This window comes from Macaca nemestrina, chromosome 20 (genome assembly GCF_043159975.1).
Source record: "Macaca nemestrina isolate mMacNem1 chromosome 20, mMacNem.hap1, whole genome shotgun sequence".
Lineage (NCBI taxonomy): Eukaryota > Metazoa > Chordata > Mammalia > Primates > Cercopithecidae > Macaca > Macaca nemestrina.
In genome coordinates this window covers 7459126-7474393 of record NC_092144.1, presented here as the reverse complement: position 1 = coordinate 7474393, position 15268 = coordinate 7459126, and the positions used below count along the sequence as shown (strand labels likewise).

Here is a 15268-nt window from a genome sequence, read left to right as displayed (position 1 = left end):
CTACCTTGCATCCCTGAAATTCACCGGGCGGCATTCTCTTAGCAGTTCTCCGACCCCAGGAAACCAGATAAGGGGTTTCCTGGCGTCTGGGGAACACCTTCGGGTATGAGGGGGTGGGCGGCTGCCCCCCAGAGACCCTGGGCGGCCTAGCTTTCGCAGACGCGAAGGACTGGAAAGTGCCAGGGCTACCGAGCGGCCGGATTGGTGTGTGGGCCAGAGGCGCGGTGGTCCCGCCTCCTGGTTGCCAGGGCCCAGCCTATCCGCGTCCAGGCGGTCCTTGGTCTCCAGGTGGTTGTGGTGGGGGTCGGGGCAGGTGTATGTGTTGGGGAGGACAGTGGAGGACCCCAGGGATTTGCTCCCCCAGTCCCAACCGTTGACTCTCTGGGTTCCTCAGGCGCAACTGGGGAAACAGGCTTCCCTCGGACCGTGGAGAAGCCACCCCTCTCTCCAACGCGCCCTTCTCCCCCATCCCCCTCGGCGCGCTTCCGCCGGCCGCGCTCCCGGGTCCGGATCGAGCGCGCGCCCCTGGCTCTCCCGCCCGCGGCCGAGGGGCGGGACAGGCTCGGCTCCCACGGCGCCGCAGCCTGCAGCCCCCTCCCCTCGCCTCCTCGCCGCTGGCGGCCACCGCGTCGCTCCGGCCCGGGCCCCACCCCAGGCGACCCTGCGAGGAGCGGCCGGAGGCCGGAGGCCAGAGGCGGAGGTGAGTGCGACGCGAGCAGGTGGAGAGGCTGGGCGCGGGCCAGGCCTGGCTGGGGGAGGGGTCGGGCCCGGGACGCGGCTCTTTGTCTCCCGGAGCCCGTTCGCGGGCAGCGGGGCCGCTCTGCCTCCCGGCAGGTGCAGGCATCCCTGGAGGAGGCTGGGGGAGGCCGCTGGGGGCTGGCGGGGAGACCCGGGCGTGCGTTCCGGTCCCCCACATCCGGAGCCCGTGGCAGCTCCCTGCTCTCGAGGCTGGCGGTCTGAGTCCCTGAGGGGGCGAGGGGTAGGGGCGTGGAGATCGGTCCTGAATTGGAGCTGAGGCGGGGGAGGCGGCGGGCTGGGGCAGGCAGAGCCTCTTCGCTTTGGGGAAAAGCGGTGGGGGGTGGGACATGGGGACAGCAAGGAGCAGTGGGGCTGGCGAGTGGGTGTAGGTGCGTGGGAGCCGAGCGGATGGAAGCCGAGGCCGAGGTTTGAGTGTACATGGGTGGCGATGCTGCGAAAGGGCAGTGAGGTACCCGGGTCCAGGTCTCTGGAGACGACATAGGTGTCCAGAACCTGGGATGCGGACCAGTTTGTCTCTTCAGGTGCAAGATGGACAAGAGAGACAAGGCGAAGGCAGGGGCCACCGCGCGGACGCCGGCTGCTCGCCCTCCTGGACTTCTGACCCCCAGGCCCCCAGGCTCTCCTCGACCCCCTCCCCCAGTAACTCCCGCAGCCCTCCGAGTTCTGGGAGCTGCGGGAGCTGTGGGGCGAAAACCTCTGGCAGAGCGAGCCGGGGGCATCGGCGGGGCCGCTCTTCCCGAGTCTGCGCCCCGAGCGGGACCAACGCGGAGTGCTGGGACAAGTTCCCGAAACCCAGGTACCCCAGCCTCCTTCCTCAGCTCCGACCCGATCTTCCCTCCCACTTCCAATACCTGTCCCGTCTCCCCTCCACCACCACCTCTCCGGGGCACCTGTGACTCGGCTTTCTCCCGGCAGCTTCCAGGGCCCCAGCCTCCGGGAGAGGGGAGAGAGCTCCTCCTGCCAAGAACACCAGCCCAGGCCCTGTTTCTAGCCCAGGGCGTGCCAGCGGAACCACTAGGTAACCTGCTCCCTCTCCCCCAGTCCCCTCAGCCAGGGTTGGCGTCAGAGTCTGGAACCTTTTATTTTACACGGGGCGCGGGAGCACTTGCAGGTCACTGGACACAAATTGGGTGAAAGCCATTATTGGTCGTCAGAGAGGGCGCATGCCCATTTCACAGATGGGAAAATAGAGGCTTGGGAGGCCAAACAAGGACCTAGGCCTGAGTGTGGCCCCCTCTGTCTCCAGGCCAGGCCCTCTTGGCCAAAAGGGACTCCGGATCCCAGCGGAGGAAACTGTAGCCAGAGGAAAAGCTACAGAGGCTCCCAAAAGGAGTGCCCTCGGCGCCGGGGCACGGAGAGGTATGTGACCTGGAGAAGAGTGGGGTTCCTGGGCAGCGAGGGGGGCCGCCTCAGAGGTATCGGTGACCCTTGGCCTTCTACTTTTTCTCCAGACACTTCCGGGCCTACCCCAGGAACCCCCTCCCCGGCCATGGCCCGTCGGTCCCGGGCTGCGGGCACCGAGGTGGGGCTCCCCCGGCCAGCTCCGAGTGCCCGGCCACGGCCCGCGACAGAGGGCCCCCGGAAATCAGTGAGCAGCGCCTCGGAGCACAGTACCACCGAGCCAAGCCCGGCTGCCAGGAGGCGGCCCAGCGCCGGTGGGAGTCTCCAGAGGCCGGCCTCGCGCCCCCTGAGCTCCAGCGCCACCCCTCTCTCCTCCCCAGCCCGTTCTGGGCCCTCAGCCCGCGGAACACCCAGGGCTCCTGTGCATCCCTCGCAGCCCAAACCGAAAGGGCTGCAGGCTCTGCGCCCTCCGCAGGTCACACCCCTAAGGAAGGACGCAGCCCCAGCACTAGTCCCGCTTTCTTCTTCTCCTTTGGCCACACCCTCTCCACCGGGTACCAAGGCAAGACCCGTACCGCCTCCCTACAACGCAGCCACTCCCCTGCCAGCCACGCTCCCTCCTTCTCCACCGGTCACGCCCCCTCTTCCAGCCGCGCTCCAAAGTCAGGCCCCGCCCACCCTGCCGGCCACGCCCCACTCACCGAGCCTTACCTGTCAGTTGGCCACGCCCCTTCCTCTAGCCCCTCCTTCTCCCTCTGCTTCTCCCTCTCTGCAGACCCTCCCCTCTCCACCAGCCACACCCCCCTCGCAAACTCCACCCACACAGGTGATTACATCCTTTCCAGAAGCAGGCGCCTCTTCCCTAGCCATAGCCGCTTTTGTGGCTTCAGTCTCTCCATCAGTTTCATCCCCTCTGCAGAGTATGCCCCCCACCCAAGCTAATCCAGCGTTGCCCTCTCTTCCGACTCTCCTCTCTCCCTTGGCGACACCTCCTCTGTCAGCCATGTCTCCTCTACAAGGCCCTGTTTCTCCGGCAACATCTCTCGGGAATCCGGCTTCTCCCCTCGCCACACTCCTTCAGCCAGGCCTTTCTGCTCTGACCACGCCCCCTCCGCAGGCCAGTCCTTCCCCGTCTCCCCAGGCCACGCCCCACACTCTGGCCACTCTTCCTCCTCAGGACCCTCCTCTTCTGGCCACATTGCCTCTGCAGGCCTCTCCCTCTCCTTTGACCACAGTCTCTCTGCAGGATCGTCCTCTAGTTTCTCCCTCTCTTTTGGCCTCGCCTCTGCAGGCCCCGCCCCACTCACAGGCCCCACCTTCTATGACTACGCCCCCTATGCAGGCCCCTCCCTCTCTCCAGACCATTCCCCCAGTACAGGTCCCACATTCTCTGACCTCACCGTCTCCGCAGGCACCTCCCTCTCCTCTGGCTTCGTCCTCTCTGCAGGCCACAACTTCTTTGGGCTCACCCCCTCTGCAGGCCACACATTCTTTTCTGACAGTGTCCCCTAGGCAAACCCAACCTTCTTTGACCTCGCCTTCTCAGCCTTCCTCTACTCCCCCTGATTCACCCCCTCTGCAGGCCCCTCTTTCCCTTCCTGCCTCACCCCCTCTGCAGACTTCTCTCTCTCCTGCTGTCTCACCCCTAAACTCACCCCTGATCACATCCCCTCTGCAGGCTCTATCTTCTCTGGCCTCCTACTCTCCCCAGGCACCTCCCTCTTCCCTGACCATGCCCCCTCTGGAGACCCAGTCTTCTCTAGTCCCGCCCTCTCTGCAGACACCTCCTGCTTCCCTGACCACACTCCCTCTGGAGAGCCCACCTTCTCTAGCCCCACCCCCTCTGCAGACAGCTTCTGGTTCCCTGACCACATCCCATCTGGAGACTCCACCTTGTCCAGACCCACGCCCTCTGCAAGCACCACCTTCGCCATTGATCGCGCCCCTTCCGGAGACCCCCTCTTCCATAGCCACGCCTCCTCCACAGGCCCCACCTGCTCTGGCCTCACCCCCTTTGCAGGGCCTGCCCTCTCCCCCGCTGTCTCCTTTGGCCACGCCCCCTCCACAGGCCCCACCTGCCCTGGCCTTGCCTCCACTGCAGGCCCCTCCCTCTCCACCTGCCTCACCCCCTCTGTCTCCCTTGGCCACATCCTCTCCACAGGCCTCAACTGCTACGGCAGTGTACCTTCTGCAGGCCCCTTCCTCTCCCCCTCCCTCACCCCCAGGGCAGGCCCCTTTCTCTCCCCCTGCCTCACGCACAGTGTCTTCTTCGGCCACGCCCACTCCACAGGCCCCACCCTCTCTAGCCGCGCCTCCTCTGCAGGTCCCACCCTCTCCCCCTGCCTCTCCCCCAATGTCTCCTTCAGCCTCGCCCCCTCCACAGGCCCCACCCCCGCTATCCGCGCCTCCTCTGCAGGTCCCACCCTCTCCCCCTGCCTCTCCCCCAATGTCTTCTTCGGCCACGCCCCCTCCACAGGCCCCACCCCCTCTGGCCGCTCCTCCTCTGCAGGTCCTGCCCTCTCCCCCTGCCTCACCCCCAATGTCTCCTTTGGCCAAGCCCCCTCCACAGGCCCCGCCTGCTCTGGCCACACCTCCTCTGCAGGCCCCTCCCTCTCCGCCTGCCTCACTCCCTGAGCAGGCCCCTTTCTCACCCTCTGCCTCACCCCCAATGTCTCCTTTAGCCACACCTCCTCCACAGGCCCCACCTGTTCTGGCAGCGCCCCTTCTGCAGGTTCCTCCCTCTCCCCCTGCCTCACCCACCCTGCAGTCCCCACGCCGCCCCCCGACCCCGGGTCCGGATACCTCTGTCTCGGGCCCACGGCTGACCCTGGCGTTGGCCCCCGGCCCGCCGCCGCCGCCCTCGCGCAGCCCGTCCAGCACGCTGAGCGGCCCGGACCTGGCCGGCCACAGCAGCAGCGCCACGAGCACGCCAGAGGAGCTGCGTGGCTACGACAGTGGGCCCGAGGGCGGCGCCGCAGCCTCCCCGCCCCCCGACGCAGAGCTCGCCGCTTGCCACCCGGCTGCCTGGAGTCGAGGCCCCGCTCCGCCGCTCGCCTTCCGCGGAGCTCCAGGTAAGGGGCACCCCAGACCCGGCCTGGCTGTGGGCGGGGTCGGAGGCGAGGCTTCCCAGCTCGGGGGCGGGACAGCTGGGTCCGGGGCGGAACTTTCACAAGGGGGCGGGACCTTGAGGCAGGGGCAGGTCTATTATCACCCCCACCGCCCACCTGGCGTCTCTCCCCGCAGGTGCGCAGCTGCCGTGGCCGCCCGCTGGCGGACCCGGCTCTGCTGACGGTCTGTGCACCATCTACGAGACTGAAGGGCCCGAGTCGGCGACCCCAGCCCCAGGCGCACTGGATCCGGGGTCCACTTCCGGCGCGAGCGGTGGGAAGGCGGTGGCTGGGGCTGGGGCCGGGGCTGGGGCGTCCTCGCGGAGCCCGAAGCAGGCGCGCCTGGGCGAGCTGCCACTGGGGGCGCTGCAGGCTAGCGTCGTGCAGCACCTGCTGAGCCGGACGCTGCTGCTGGCAGCTGCCGAGGGTGCCGCGGGCGGCAGCGGGGGGGGCCCAGGAGGCGCCGAGGGTGGTGGCGTCACGGGGGGCGCCCGGACTGCACTCAGCGACGCCGAACTCGGCCGCTGGGCCGAACTACTGTCTCCCCTGGACGAGTCCCGTGCCAGCATCACCTCGGTCACCAGCTTCTCTCCGGACGACGTGGCCTCCCCGCAGGGTGACTGGACCGTGGTGGAGGTGGAGACCTTCCACTGAGCCAGACCACAGCCCCGCCTGCTACGCCCCACCCCTGCCTTAGGATCCGCCCCTCTGGGTATGCCTGTTTGTTTTAGACCCCGCCTCCACTGCCCTGGAGCACCGCTGGGTGGATTGGTCTTAGCTCCCTGGAGCCTGAGCCTTTCGGCCCAGGCTCCACCCCTGCCTTTGGCCTCGGAGGCTCGGGACCTACCCACAGCTTTGACTAGGCCCGCCCCTCGAGCTCCGCCCCTTTGGCCTAGGACACGTCCCATTTCCCCGAGCCCCGCCCCGTGTCCAGTGTATTGCCCACCCCGCACAGCCTGAGTTTGCAATAAAACTGGGACACTGGGGCCTGCACACCTTCGCTGTCACCGAGAGGGCCGGGGCTGGGGGCTTCCAGCGGGCTGAGCGGCGCGGGGGGCCAGGCCAGGTAAGGTCTTGCTGGCGGCTGTGCGCGAACCGGTTGGAGCTCTGGATTAAGTACGGTTTTCCTCTTCTGTGAGAAAAGGGGCAGGCCAGGTGGGGCTAGGGCGGGGCCCTGCCGAGTCCTGGCCATCTGGTGCCGCGCACCCATCCAAGTGTGTGAACTTGGGCCTCTTGGTGTCCGATTTCTGGTCGAAACGTTCCGCGCAGGAGGGGCCTGGCTGGGGCTGTGCGCCCTAGTGGATGAGCCAGTGCATGGCCGAGGTGAAGGAGCGACTGGAACACTCCTCTCCTCTCCTCTCCTCTCCCCTCCCCTCCCCTCCCCTCCCCTCCCCTCCCCTCCCCTCCCCTCCCCTCCCCTCCCCTCCCCTCCCCTCCCCTCCCCTCCCCTCCCCTCCCCTCCCCTCCCCTCCCCTCCCCTCCCCTCCCCTCCCCTCCCCTCCCCTCCCCTCCCCTCCCCTCCCCTCCCCTCCCCTCCCCTCCCCTCCTCTCTTCTTTTTCTTCTTCTGCTTGACCTCAGGTGATCTGCCCTCCTCAGCCTCCCAAAGTGCTGGGATTACAGGCGTGAGCCACCGTGCCTGGTCTGGCACACTTTTCAAACTCGATGTGGGGAACTAGTACTCCTGGGGAACAGGTGGGAAGATTGGAGGGCACCGAGGCAAGGATGGGGGACCCCTTCCCATGGCCCTTCGGCTGGTATAGGGTCTCGGGCCAACTGCCCCAGTAGGGGATTGCAGGAAGAAGTGGCCTCCCCCAGGGCTGGGTGGGAGATGGAGTCCTCACACTGCACCCTGTCTCCAAGTGTCCTCGAAGTGCCACTTGGTGCATCCCACCCCCACGGCATCCTTGCCCTGTCTCCTTTGTCAGGCGTCCTTATCAGATCCCAAACATCTTCACAGGCCCCCTCCAATCAGAGTTTCCTGCCCTTCCTCCCCCAACTAACCCTAACCCTAACCCCCAGCTCAGTCATCTTGACCCTGGAGCCTCTCAGCCCTAGCCAGTTTCTCCCTGTTCCCAGGTGCCCCTGCAGAGAGGTCCCCCACTAGGCCTTTCCTCCCCCCGGTCTCCTGCATGGCACCAAGAATGATGGCAACATCCCTGGCTGGTTAAGAAGACAGAGTAGGATCTGGCCTTGGGCCCTCAGCCCTGCCTCTGCCCCTGGACCCAGTACCCTTACGCCATCCTGTGATCAGGTTCCTGTCAGTCACAGACCAGCAAGTCCTGCCCGTCCCCATCCCAGACAAGGCACTTCCCAGCCTGGGGTCTGAGGAGAAATGGGCTCTGGCCTGGAGGGGTGCCACCTGCACCTCTGGGAGCTAAAGGAGGAGGACACCAGCACAGTCCTTCGGTCAAATTCAGAGTTTTGTGGCAAACCATAGAGGTGTTCTCTCAAGCCGGGCCCTGGTGGGGTTGGGGACCTGGGTGTCTTTGTTTCCAGACTCTAGGACAAGCCCAAGGCTGACTCCTGACATGCTGGGTAGCCAGAGGCTCAACGCCAACTGCCAGGAAGGACAGGGCACAACCTCAGACAGTTCCTCTGGGGTCCTGCCCCGTCCTGGGGCGCCATCGGGGGTGGAATTACCATGGAAGCAGGAGGCATGGACAGTGACTGTCAGGGTCCCCAGGGTTACATCTGCACTGTGTGTGGCCAGGAGAGCTGTGGCTTGTGATAGGACAGTACATGGGACTTGGCTGTCTCAGTGCACAAGCAGTATCATGTCCTTTGCTTGGCTGTCAGGCATGGGGGCAAGGGGCACTTTGTGGACCCACACTGGGTGCAGAGGGCAGGCCCTGGCTGGCATCTGCCTGAACCCAATTATGTTTCTGCCCCTAGGGGCCAGGCACCGTGTCTCATGCCTGTAATCCCAGCACTTTGGGAGGTCGAGGAGGGCGGATCACCTGAGGTCAGGAGTTTGAGACCAGCCTGGCCAACATGGCAAAACCCTGTCTGTACTAAAAATACAAAAACAAAAAATGGCCAGGTACGGTGGCTCACCCCTAGAATCTCAGCACTTTGGGAGGCTGAGGCGGGTGGATCACAAGGTCAGGAGTTTGAGACCAGCCTGGCCAATATGGTGAAACCCAGTCTCTACTTTAAAAAAAAAAAAAAAAAAAAAAAAAAAAAAAAAGTTGGGCCAGGTGCAGTGGCTCATGCCTGTTATCCTAGCACTTTGGGAGGCAGGTGGATCACCTGAGGTCAAGGGTTTGAAACCATCCTGGCCAACATGGCGAAACCCCATCTTTACTGAAAATAATACAAAATTAGCCAGGCGTGGTGGCACGTGCCTGTAATCCCAGCTACTTGGGAGGCTGAGGCAGGAAAATTGCTTGAACCTGGGAGGCAGAGGTTGCAGTGAGCCGAAATTGTACCATTGCACTCCAGCCTGGGCAACAAGAGCGAAACTCTGTCTAAAAAAAAAAATTAGCCAGGCGTGGTGGCGGACGCCTGTAGTCCCAGCTACTCAGGAGGCTGAGGCAGGACAGTCACTTGAACCCAGGAGGCGGCGGTTGCAGTGAGCCAAGATTGCGCCACTGCACTCCAGCCTGGGTGACAGAGTGAGACTCTGTCTCAAAAAACAAAACAAAACAAATTAGCCAGGCATGGTCGTAGGTGCCTGTAGTTTCAGCTACTTGGGAGGCTGAGGCAGGAGAATCGCTGGAACCCAGGAGACGGATGTTGCAGTGAGTTGAGGTCACACCACTGCACTCCAGCCTGGGCGACAGAGTGAAGCTCCGTTTCAAAAAAACAACAAACAAACAAACGTTTCTGCCTCTAGGAAGCTTTGCCTTGCCACTCCTGGCTCTGTCCTCCACCCCGCCCCATACCGCCACCCAGCAGCTGGGATTCTGCCTTAGTTCTGTGGGGAACCCCACAAAGGACTCTTTCTGCCCCCTACTCACTATCCTCCCTGCACTAGCCCCTCACAGACTCTGCGGTCCATCTGGTGGGGCCCTCTTACCTAAGCCCTCCATGGGCTCCCAATGGCCCCCAGTTCAAAGCCCAAACTCCCTCTCCTGACGTAAGCAGTCCCTTCTTGATCTGACCACGCCCAGGCTTTCCTATTCCTCCTTCCTAGGCATGGTGTGCCTCCTGTTGGTCTGATCTTTATGCTTTTACCCCTGGAAGAGGCCCTGACACCACCTCCTCCAGGAAGCCTTCCCTGATCTCCCTGCACATTTGTCTATTGAGCACTTACCACATTAGTGCAGGCTCCCCCCTGCCTAGTACCTGTCTCCTCTGCTCCACTGGAGACCCCCCTCAGAGCCAGGCACAGGGCAGAGTACCCCACAATATCCCTGGAGGTGTGAGCAGAATGAACGCAACTGGGTCCTGTGCTTCCTGAAGCCCAGCGATTTGGCATGCCTCTCTCTCCTTCGGGGGGGCTCAGGTTGATTCACCTGGGTGGGAAATCATGCCCTGCCCCCAAACTGAATGCCCTTCTGTCCTCTCCCACCCCCATTCTATGAGACTGTGGGGAGCTCCTGAGGGCGAGGACAGCGTCGCCTTCCCTGAGCATGGTTTTTGGTCCTGGGGCTGGGCACCCACCACTGCTTGCGATTCTCCTCCCAGCCCGCAGGCCAGTCCGTGACTGTGTAAATACACTTTATTTTCCATCTTTCCCGCCTGGGCAACATGTGGAGTGAACAGGCAGTGTGCAAAATGGTGGTGGGCAGTGTAGGGGGCGTGTGGGAGAGCCCCGCGGGTGCCTGCCCCGTCCCCAGGCTTCATAACACTGAAAAGTGGGCAGCTAGGAAGTGGGGACGGAGCAGAGGTCCCCACCCCAGGAAGCGCCAGGGAGATTGCTTGTGACGCTACTCTACTGGAGGCTCCAGGAGCACCGAGGGGGGCAGCCCCAAGGTCATGAGGCCTGGGGGGCTTGGGGGAGGGAGGAAGGGGACTGGGGGGCATCGTTGAATTTTGGCACCGTTCTCAGCTCTGATTCAGCAGAGGCCACGGGACCACCAGGAGGAAGTGAGGGGAGGCCGCTCGCTAGGAAGCTCCTACATGGGGGCCTGGCCCTGGCTGAGGGTGGGGCTGGGAACACAGGAAGAAAGGGAAGTAGATGGAAGCTGAGCACCCCCCCAGAGATACCCCTCCATCACTGGCCAGGATAGGGGGTGTGAGTGTCTCCCAGAGGAAGATGTGGGGTGCTGGGGAGAGGGGTCTCTTCACTTCCTCGAAGCTGCTCTGGCCCCAGAGAAGCAGGGAGACTCCCCGCTCGCCACTCACTCCCCAGGTGGCCCTGCACACAGTATGGGGGACTTTGGTTTCTGCTGCAGGGGCCATGGTGCCTGCACCAGGCAGGAGAGGCCGGCCTGGCCATCTGTCCCCAGCGGCCCAACTCCCCTAGAGATGGCCAGGGGTTGGTCAAGGGTCACTTCGTCCCGAGGAGTGTCATGGGGTGCTGATGTCCAGCCCAGAGCTGGTGCTCTCCTTCCTCAGGCCTCAGTTAGCTCCTGGGCGCTTCCCAGCAATGCCGCCCCTGTCCCAGAAGGAACCCTGCTGGGAGGTGGGAGCTGCCTGCTCATTCAGTGCTGGGACCTCTGGGTCATCTGTCTCTTGCCCTCTGCCCTCCTGTTAAGAGAGCAGTCAGCCCCTCCAGGCACCCCAGAACGCCAGAGGGCCCGGAGGAGTACAGACCAAGATGGGTAAACACTGCTGGGGAGGGAGAGCCTGCCCCGGGGTCCTGAGGAGCCCCAGGCCGGACCCCACCCTCTGCGCTGCCTCGCCGGGCCTCGCTTTGTGGGTGGCCGAGCCACAGAGGGCGCGGAGTTCGTCAAGTGCGGCAGGTGGAGCGCAGAACGCGGACTGCCCGGGCGCCCCCCGCGACTGCGGTCTCCTGACTCCGGGCACGCGGGGCACGGCCTCAGTTGTCCAGGCCCTGGCTGTAGGGCGCGGCAAGCTCATCGGCGTCGCTGTCTGAGCTGCCCTCGCTGTCCTTGGCCGGCCGCTCTAGACGGCGGAAGAAGCGCGCATCACGCGGGGACAGAGGATACAACGCGTCCTGCAGGGCAGCGCCCACGCCTACACCGAGTAGCTCCTCGTCCGACGACGGCAGCGAGTCCTCGTCCAAGTGCCGCGCCAGGCTCAGCCCGTCGAAAGCCAGCGGGTCCTCGAAGGGCGGCGGGCCCTTCAGCAGCCGCACCTGGGGCGGGGGACCGGCGCTGCAGGCGTGGACCGGCCTTCTGCCCCGCCCTCCCAGCCGCATCCTCCGCAAGGCACCGGCGCTCGGCTCGTCCCAGGCCGACGACACCCAGGCCTGTCCCCGGCATCCCCGCGTCGGCTCACCTCGGCCTTCAGCTCCTCGATCTGGTCCTTGAGCTCGCGGATGTACTGCGATGAGTCCGAGTGGTTCAGCTGACCCTGGATTCGGCCCTCCTCCCTCTGCGGGGTGCGCCAGGTCACGCGGGGCCAGTGCCATGCTGGGCCTGGGGTGCGGCCCCGCTCCTGCCCCAGGCCCTGCCCCCGCCCCCGCCGCTCACCTGGATCTCCAGCTCAGCGATGCGCTGCCGCATCTCGGCCACCGCAGCCATGCTGTCCGCCTCCCGCAGTCGCACGGCCATCACCTCCTCCTTGCTCTGGGGTCGGGGGATTGGGGGCAAAAGGAGGGAGGGTCAGGGGGCGGGACGCATCAGGGGGCGGGACCGCGGGCAGGGGCGAATCAGGAGGCGGGGCGCGGACGGAGGCGGGTCAGGAGGCGAGACCGCGGGCAGGGGCGGATCAGGAGGCGGGGCGCCGAGGGTGGGGGCGGATCAGGAGGCGGGACCGCGGGCGGGGGGGGATTAGGGGCGGGGCCTCATGTAGGGTTGCGTCCGGGGCAGGTGCCGCGGGCCGGGAGGGGCCGCGGGGATCTGCACCTTGCACTCGGCCTCGGCCTGCTTGCGGCGACTTTCGCTGAGCTGCGTCTGCAGCCCCTTGTTCTGTGCCGCCAGGTACTGCAGCTTCTCCTGCAGCGCCGCGCGCTCCGCCTCCACGCGGTTCAGAAGGTTGCGATGGATGTGGTCCTGGGGTAGGGAGGAAGGGAGGACGGAGAACCGTGGCGGTCAGGGCCTAACCCAGGGGCTGGCCACGGGCACCACGCCCCTCCCCCAACGGGCAGGCACCCCGAGTTCACCTGCGTCTCAAGTTCCACCACGCGCTGCCGCAGCTCGCGGCCCTCGGCCAGGGCCTGGGCCTCGCGCAGACGCACGCTCATCAGCTCGTCCTGCAGCTCGCCCACGACCAGCTTCCGTGGGGACTCCTTCCAGCGGCCGCCGCGGGCCAGATGGGCCTGGGGGGTGAAGCCGAGAGGCGGGCGGTCAGCCTCCGCTCAAGAGCCCCGAGGGGACGGCCCTAGGGGCCGCTCTGCCCGCCGGCGCCCACCCGGCCCTCACCTGCCAGGTGTCCGAGAGCTCCTGCAGCTGCAGTTTCAGCTCTCGCGTCGAGGCCACCGCCTGGCCCTCCCGCACCTTGAGCGCCTTCAGCTCCTCCTGCAGCTGCGCCACGTTGTTCTCGTCGGGCAGCGAGCTGTTCCTCTGCGGGGAGAGAGGGATCAGGGCCTGGGGGAGCAGCGCAGCTGCATGGCAGGACAAACGCCCCCAGCCACGTTTCCTCCTGAGCTCTGCCTTGGGCGGCTCAGATGGGGGAGGGCGACCCCCTGGACAAGGCCCACGGGGAGCAGACTCGCCTGTGGAACCGGCTGGAGCTCCTCAGCTGTAAAATGGGTGTGATAACAGCACCTACTCTCACAGGGTGTCCTAGGGCAACCCCCATAAACGCCGTCCTGCACATACTCAGACTCCCCGAGGTCTGAGATCCACCCGCTCAGGGGAATGATCAGGTAGAGAACCAGCCCCAGCAGAAACACCCTGTCTGCCCTCTGGCCCCCAGGCCAGGCCACACCAGGCCAGGCAGTCGCTCTCACTGGGAACAGGCTGAGTGCCAGCCTAGGCCCTGGCCTGGCACCCCAGGGCTCCGTGATGGAGGATTGATGCTCCAGGACCCAAATCCAGCTTTCTAGATGAGGTCCGCACTGACCCGTGTTTGGGTCTAGGGCTGGGACGGATCCAGCAGCGTGTCCTGGAGGCACACTTCCCTGTGAAGTGGAGGGAGGCGGGAGCGGAGCCCAGCTCTTGGCTGGTGATGAGGGCCTGGAAGCAGATGGCCTCTCAGTCCTCCATTTGGGAGGACTCCCAAAATAGTGCAGGCTGGAGGGGTGGGGAGGCTCCTGCTGCATGTGTGAATGGGTCTCTGGGTGCTTTCCTTCCTCTGGGAGCTCCGTGGGAGAGTGGAGTTGACGCCAAGTCAGAGCAGTTGGGGAGGGACCCAGAAGGCCTGGGATGGTGTCTCCATGGGAATGTGTAGGGAGGGAGCCCCAGTGGGCCTGGGCCTTCCTTTCTCTCCTTCCTGTCCCCCTCCCCCATCCCCCTCTCTCCCTCCCTCCCTCCTTCCTGGAACCCGGTACCTGGGGAAACACACACAAGTGGGATGGGGGTATCCAGGAAGCTCATAGAAGCTGCCACGCTGCTGGAGTTTGCCTCATACAGGAGGGTGGGCATGGCCACGTGGGGTTGTGCTGTGTGTGTGCATATGTATGGTTATGTGTGCATGGGGGTGGGGGATTCTGACCTGGGGTCACCCCCAAAGCTTACCCAGGACCCCTCCTATGCCCCAGGGTCCCCCCGACACCTGCCCGCCTGCTTCCTGTCACACCTTTTCCATGTCAAGAACCTTGTCCTGCATCTCCCGAAGGGCCCCCAGTGTCTCCGTCTCCCGCAGCCTCGACTGTTCCAGCTCAGTCTCCAGGTGGGACACGAAGTCTTCTGTGAGGCGGGGGTTCTCCTGGGGGAGGCAGAGTGCTGTGTGGGGCCCCAGGCCATGGCTGGGGGATGGGCAGCCTCCATGCCTGCTGGCTTCTGCCCCCCTCCCCAGAGCCCTTCAGCAGGGAGAGGGGCCCAGGTTTGGGGCATCATGGGCTGGACCCCCTGATGCTCAGAGCAGAGGGCCTAGAGGTCCTGGCACCCATGCAGCTGGCCCGGTCCAGCTTCCTTCCTGGAAAGGCTGCACAGAGGGGACATTCTGAAAGGGGACTTGCCTTGGCCTTCGGATGCCCCGAGGGACCCCAGTGACTGTGGTTTTCCAGGGTCACTGGTGAGGGTGGGAGATGGGTTCTTGCTGGGTGGTCACCATTCCAGCCACATGGTAGGTAAGGCCAGGGGTGGGGGCGAGGCCTGGGGCTGTGCACCTGTCTCTCCACCTTTCTCCTCTGCATCCCACCCTCCATTTCAAAACAGGGGAGGATGGGGAAAGAGTGTTGGTATCAACCTCTTGCTCCCTGCCCTGGCTTCTCAGAAGTTCCCCAGTGGGGGGGCCCCCGGAGTGATGGACACTGCCACCTGGACCTGAAAAAGGACATCTGGCCCCTGGGGTGGGAGCCGGGCTCCCTCTCACTGACCCTGTGGCCTGGTAGCGCAGTTCTCTGGGGGACTGCCTCAGCCCTCCCAGCCACCACCCTCTTCCTGTGGGTCTCTGAGATCCATGTGTGACGGTGGTTCTGCCTCAGCCCAGATGGCCTCCAGGCCCCATGTGGGGGCCCTGCCAGGCTGTGGCTCCTCTGGGCCACCTCATCTTGCCTGTAGTGGCCTCCCTTTGGGCCTGAGGAGGTGGCCTTGGGCCTCCCCCATCACTGCATCCCCCCCAAGGCCAGAGCTCAGGAGTCTCTCTGACGAGCCTGAAAGGAAGCATCATGCGGTGGGTGGGATGAGCCCAGCCTCAGTTTCCCTAACGTCCATGCTGCCTCACAGCAAGGTGGGACGAGATTGCTTGCAGACTCTGAGGGCCACAACACCAGCATCATACCGACGGGGTTCACGGGGACAAGTGAGAAACAGTGAAACTGCCCTTCCCCTCCCCAGGAGCAGGAGATCAACTAGAATCCCCCGGCCAAGGCTTGAGCTGTAGTCTCTGGGCCTGGGGGTGGAGGGGGCACCTCTGTATTGGATGGCTCTTCTTTCTTAAGCAC

At 64.9% G+C, this 15268-nt stretch overlaps 2 protein-coding genes across 4 annotated transcripts in view; one reads left to right on the top strand and one right to left on the bottom strand.

The window, feature by feature from the left end:
- Nucleotides 1–319: 319 nt before the first annotated feature.
- On the top strand, nt 320–6200 carry LOC105484264 (proline rich 36). The gene is made up of 6 exons (XM_011745740.3): nt 320–700; nt 1281–1555; nt 1675–1777; nt 2006–2118; nt 2211–5171; nt 5344–6200. The coding sequence occupies exons 2-6, from the start codon at nt 1288–1290 to the stop codon at nt 5859–5861; spliced, it is 3963 nt and encodes a 1320-aa protein (XP_011744042.2). The 5' UTR covers nt 320–700; nt 1281–1287; the 3' UTR covers nt 5862–6200.
- A 3653-nt stretch (nt 6201–9853) lies between these two features.
- The window catches only part of LOC105484270 (ecotropic viral integration site 5 like), a 32988-nt gene continuing 27573 nt past the window's right edge, over nt 9854–15268 (bottom strand). For all 3 annotated transcript variants that reach the window (XM_011745755.2, XM_011745781.2, XM_011745765.2), the window contains 7 exons: nt 13960–14088; nt 12642–12782; nt 12383–12538; nt 12126–12272; nt 11751–11846; nt 11557–11652; nt 9854–11413 (listed from right to left, as the gene is read on the bottom strand). In XM_011745755.2, coding sequence (XP_011744057.1) covers nt 11135–11413; nt 11557–11652; nt 11751–11846; nt 12126–12272; nt 12383–12538; nt 12642–12782; nt 13960–14088 — 1044 coding nt within the window. In that variant the 3' untranslated portion in view covers nt 9854–11134. The remainder of the gene's footprint in view (nt 11414–11556; nt 11653–11750; nt 11847–12125; nt 12273–12382; nt 12539–12641; nt 12783–13959; nt 14089–15268) is intronic.

Coding starts and splice junctions, on each gene's coding strand:
- LOC105484264 (XM_011745740.3), top strand. CDS start 1,288: ATGGACAAGAGAGACAAGGCGAAGGCAGGGGCCACCGCGCGGACGCCG. Junction 1,556..1,674: donor GACAAGTTCCCGAAACCCAG/GTACCCCAGCCT, acceptor TTCTCCCGGCAG/CTTCCAGGGCCCCAGCCTCC. Junction 2,119..2,210: donor CGGCGCCGGGGCACGGAGAG/GTATGTGACCTG, acceptor CTTTTTCTCCAG/ACACTTCCGGGCCTACCCCA.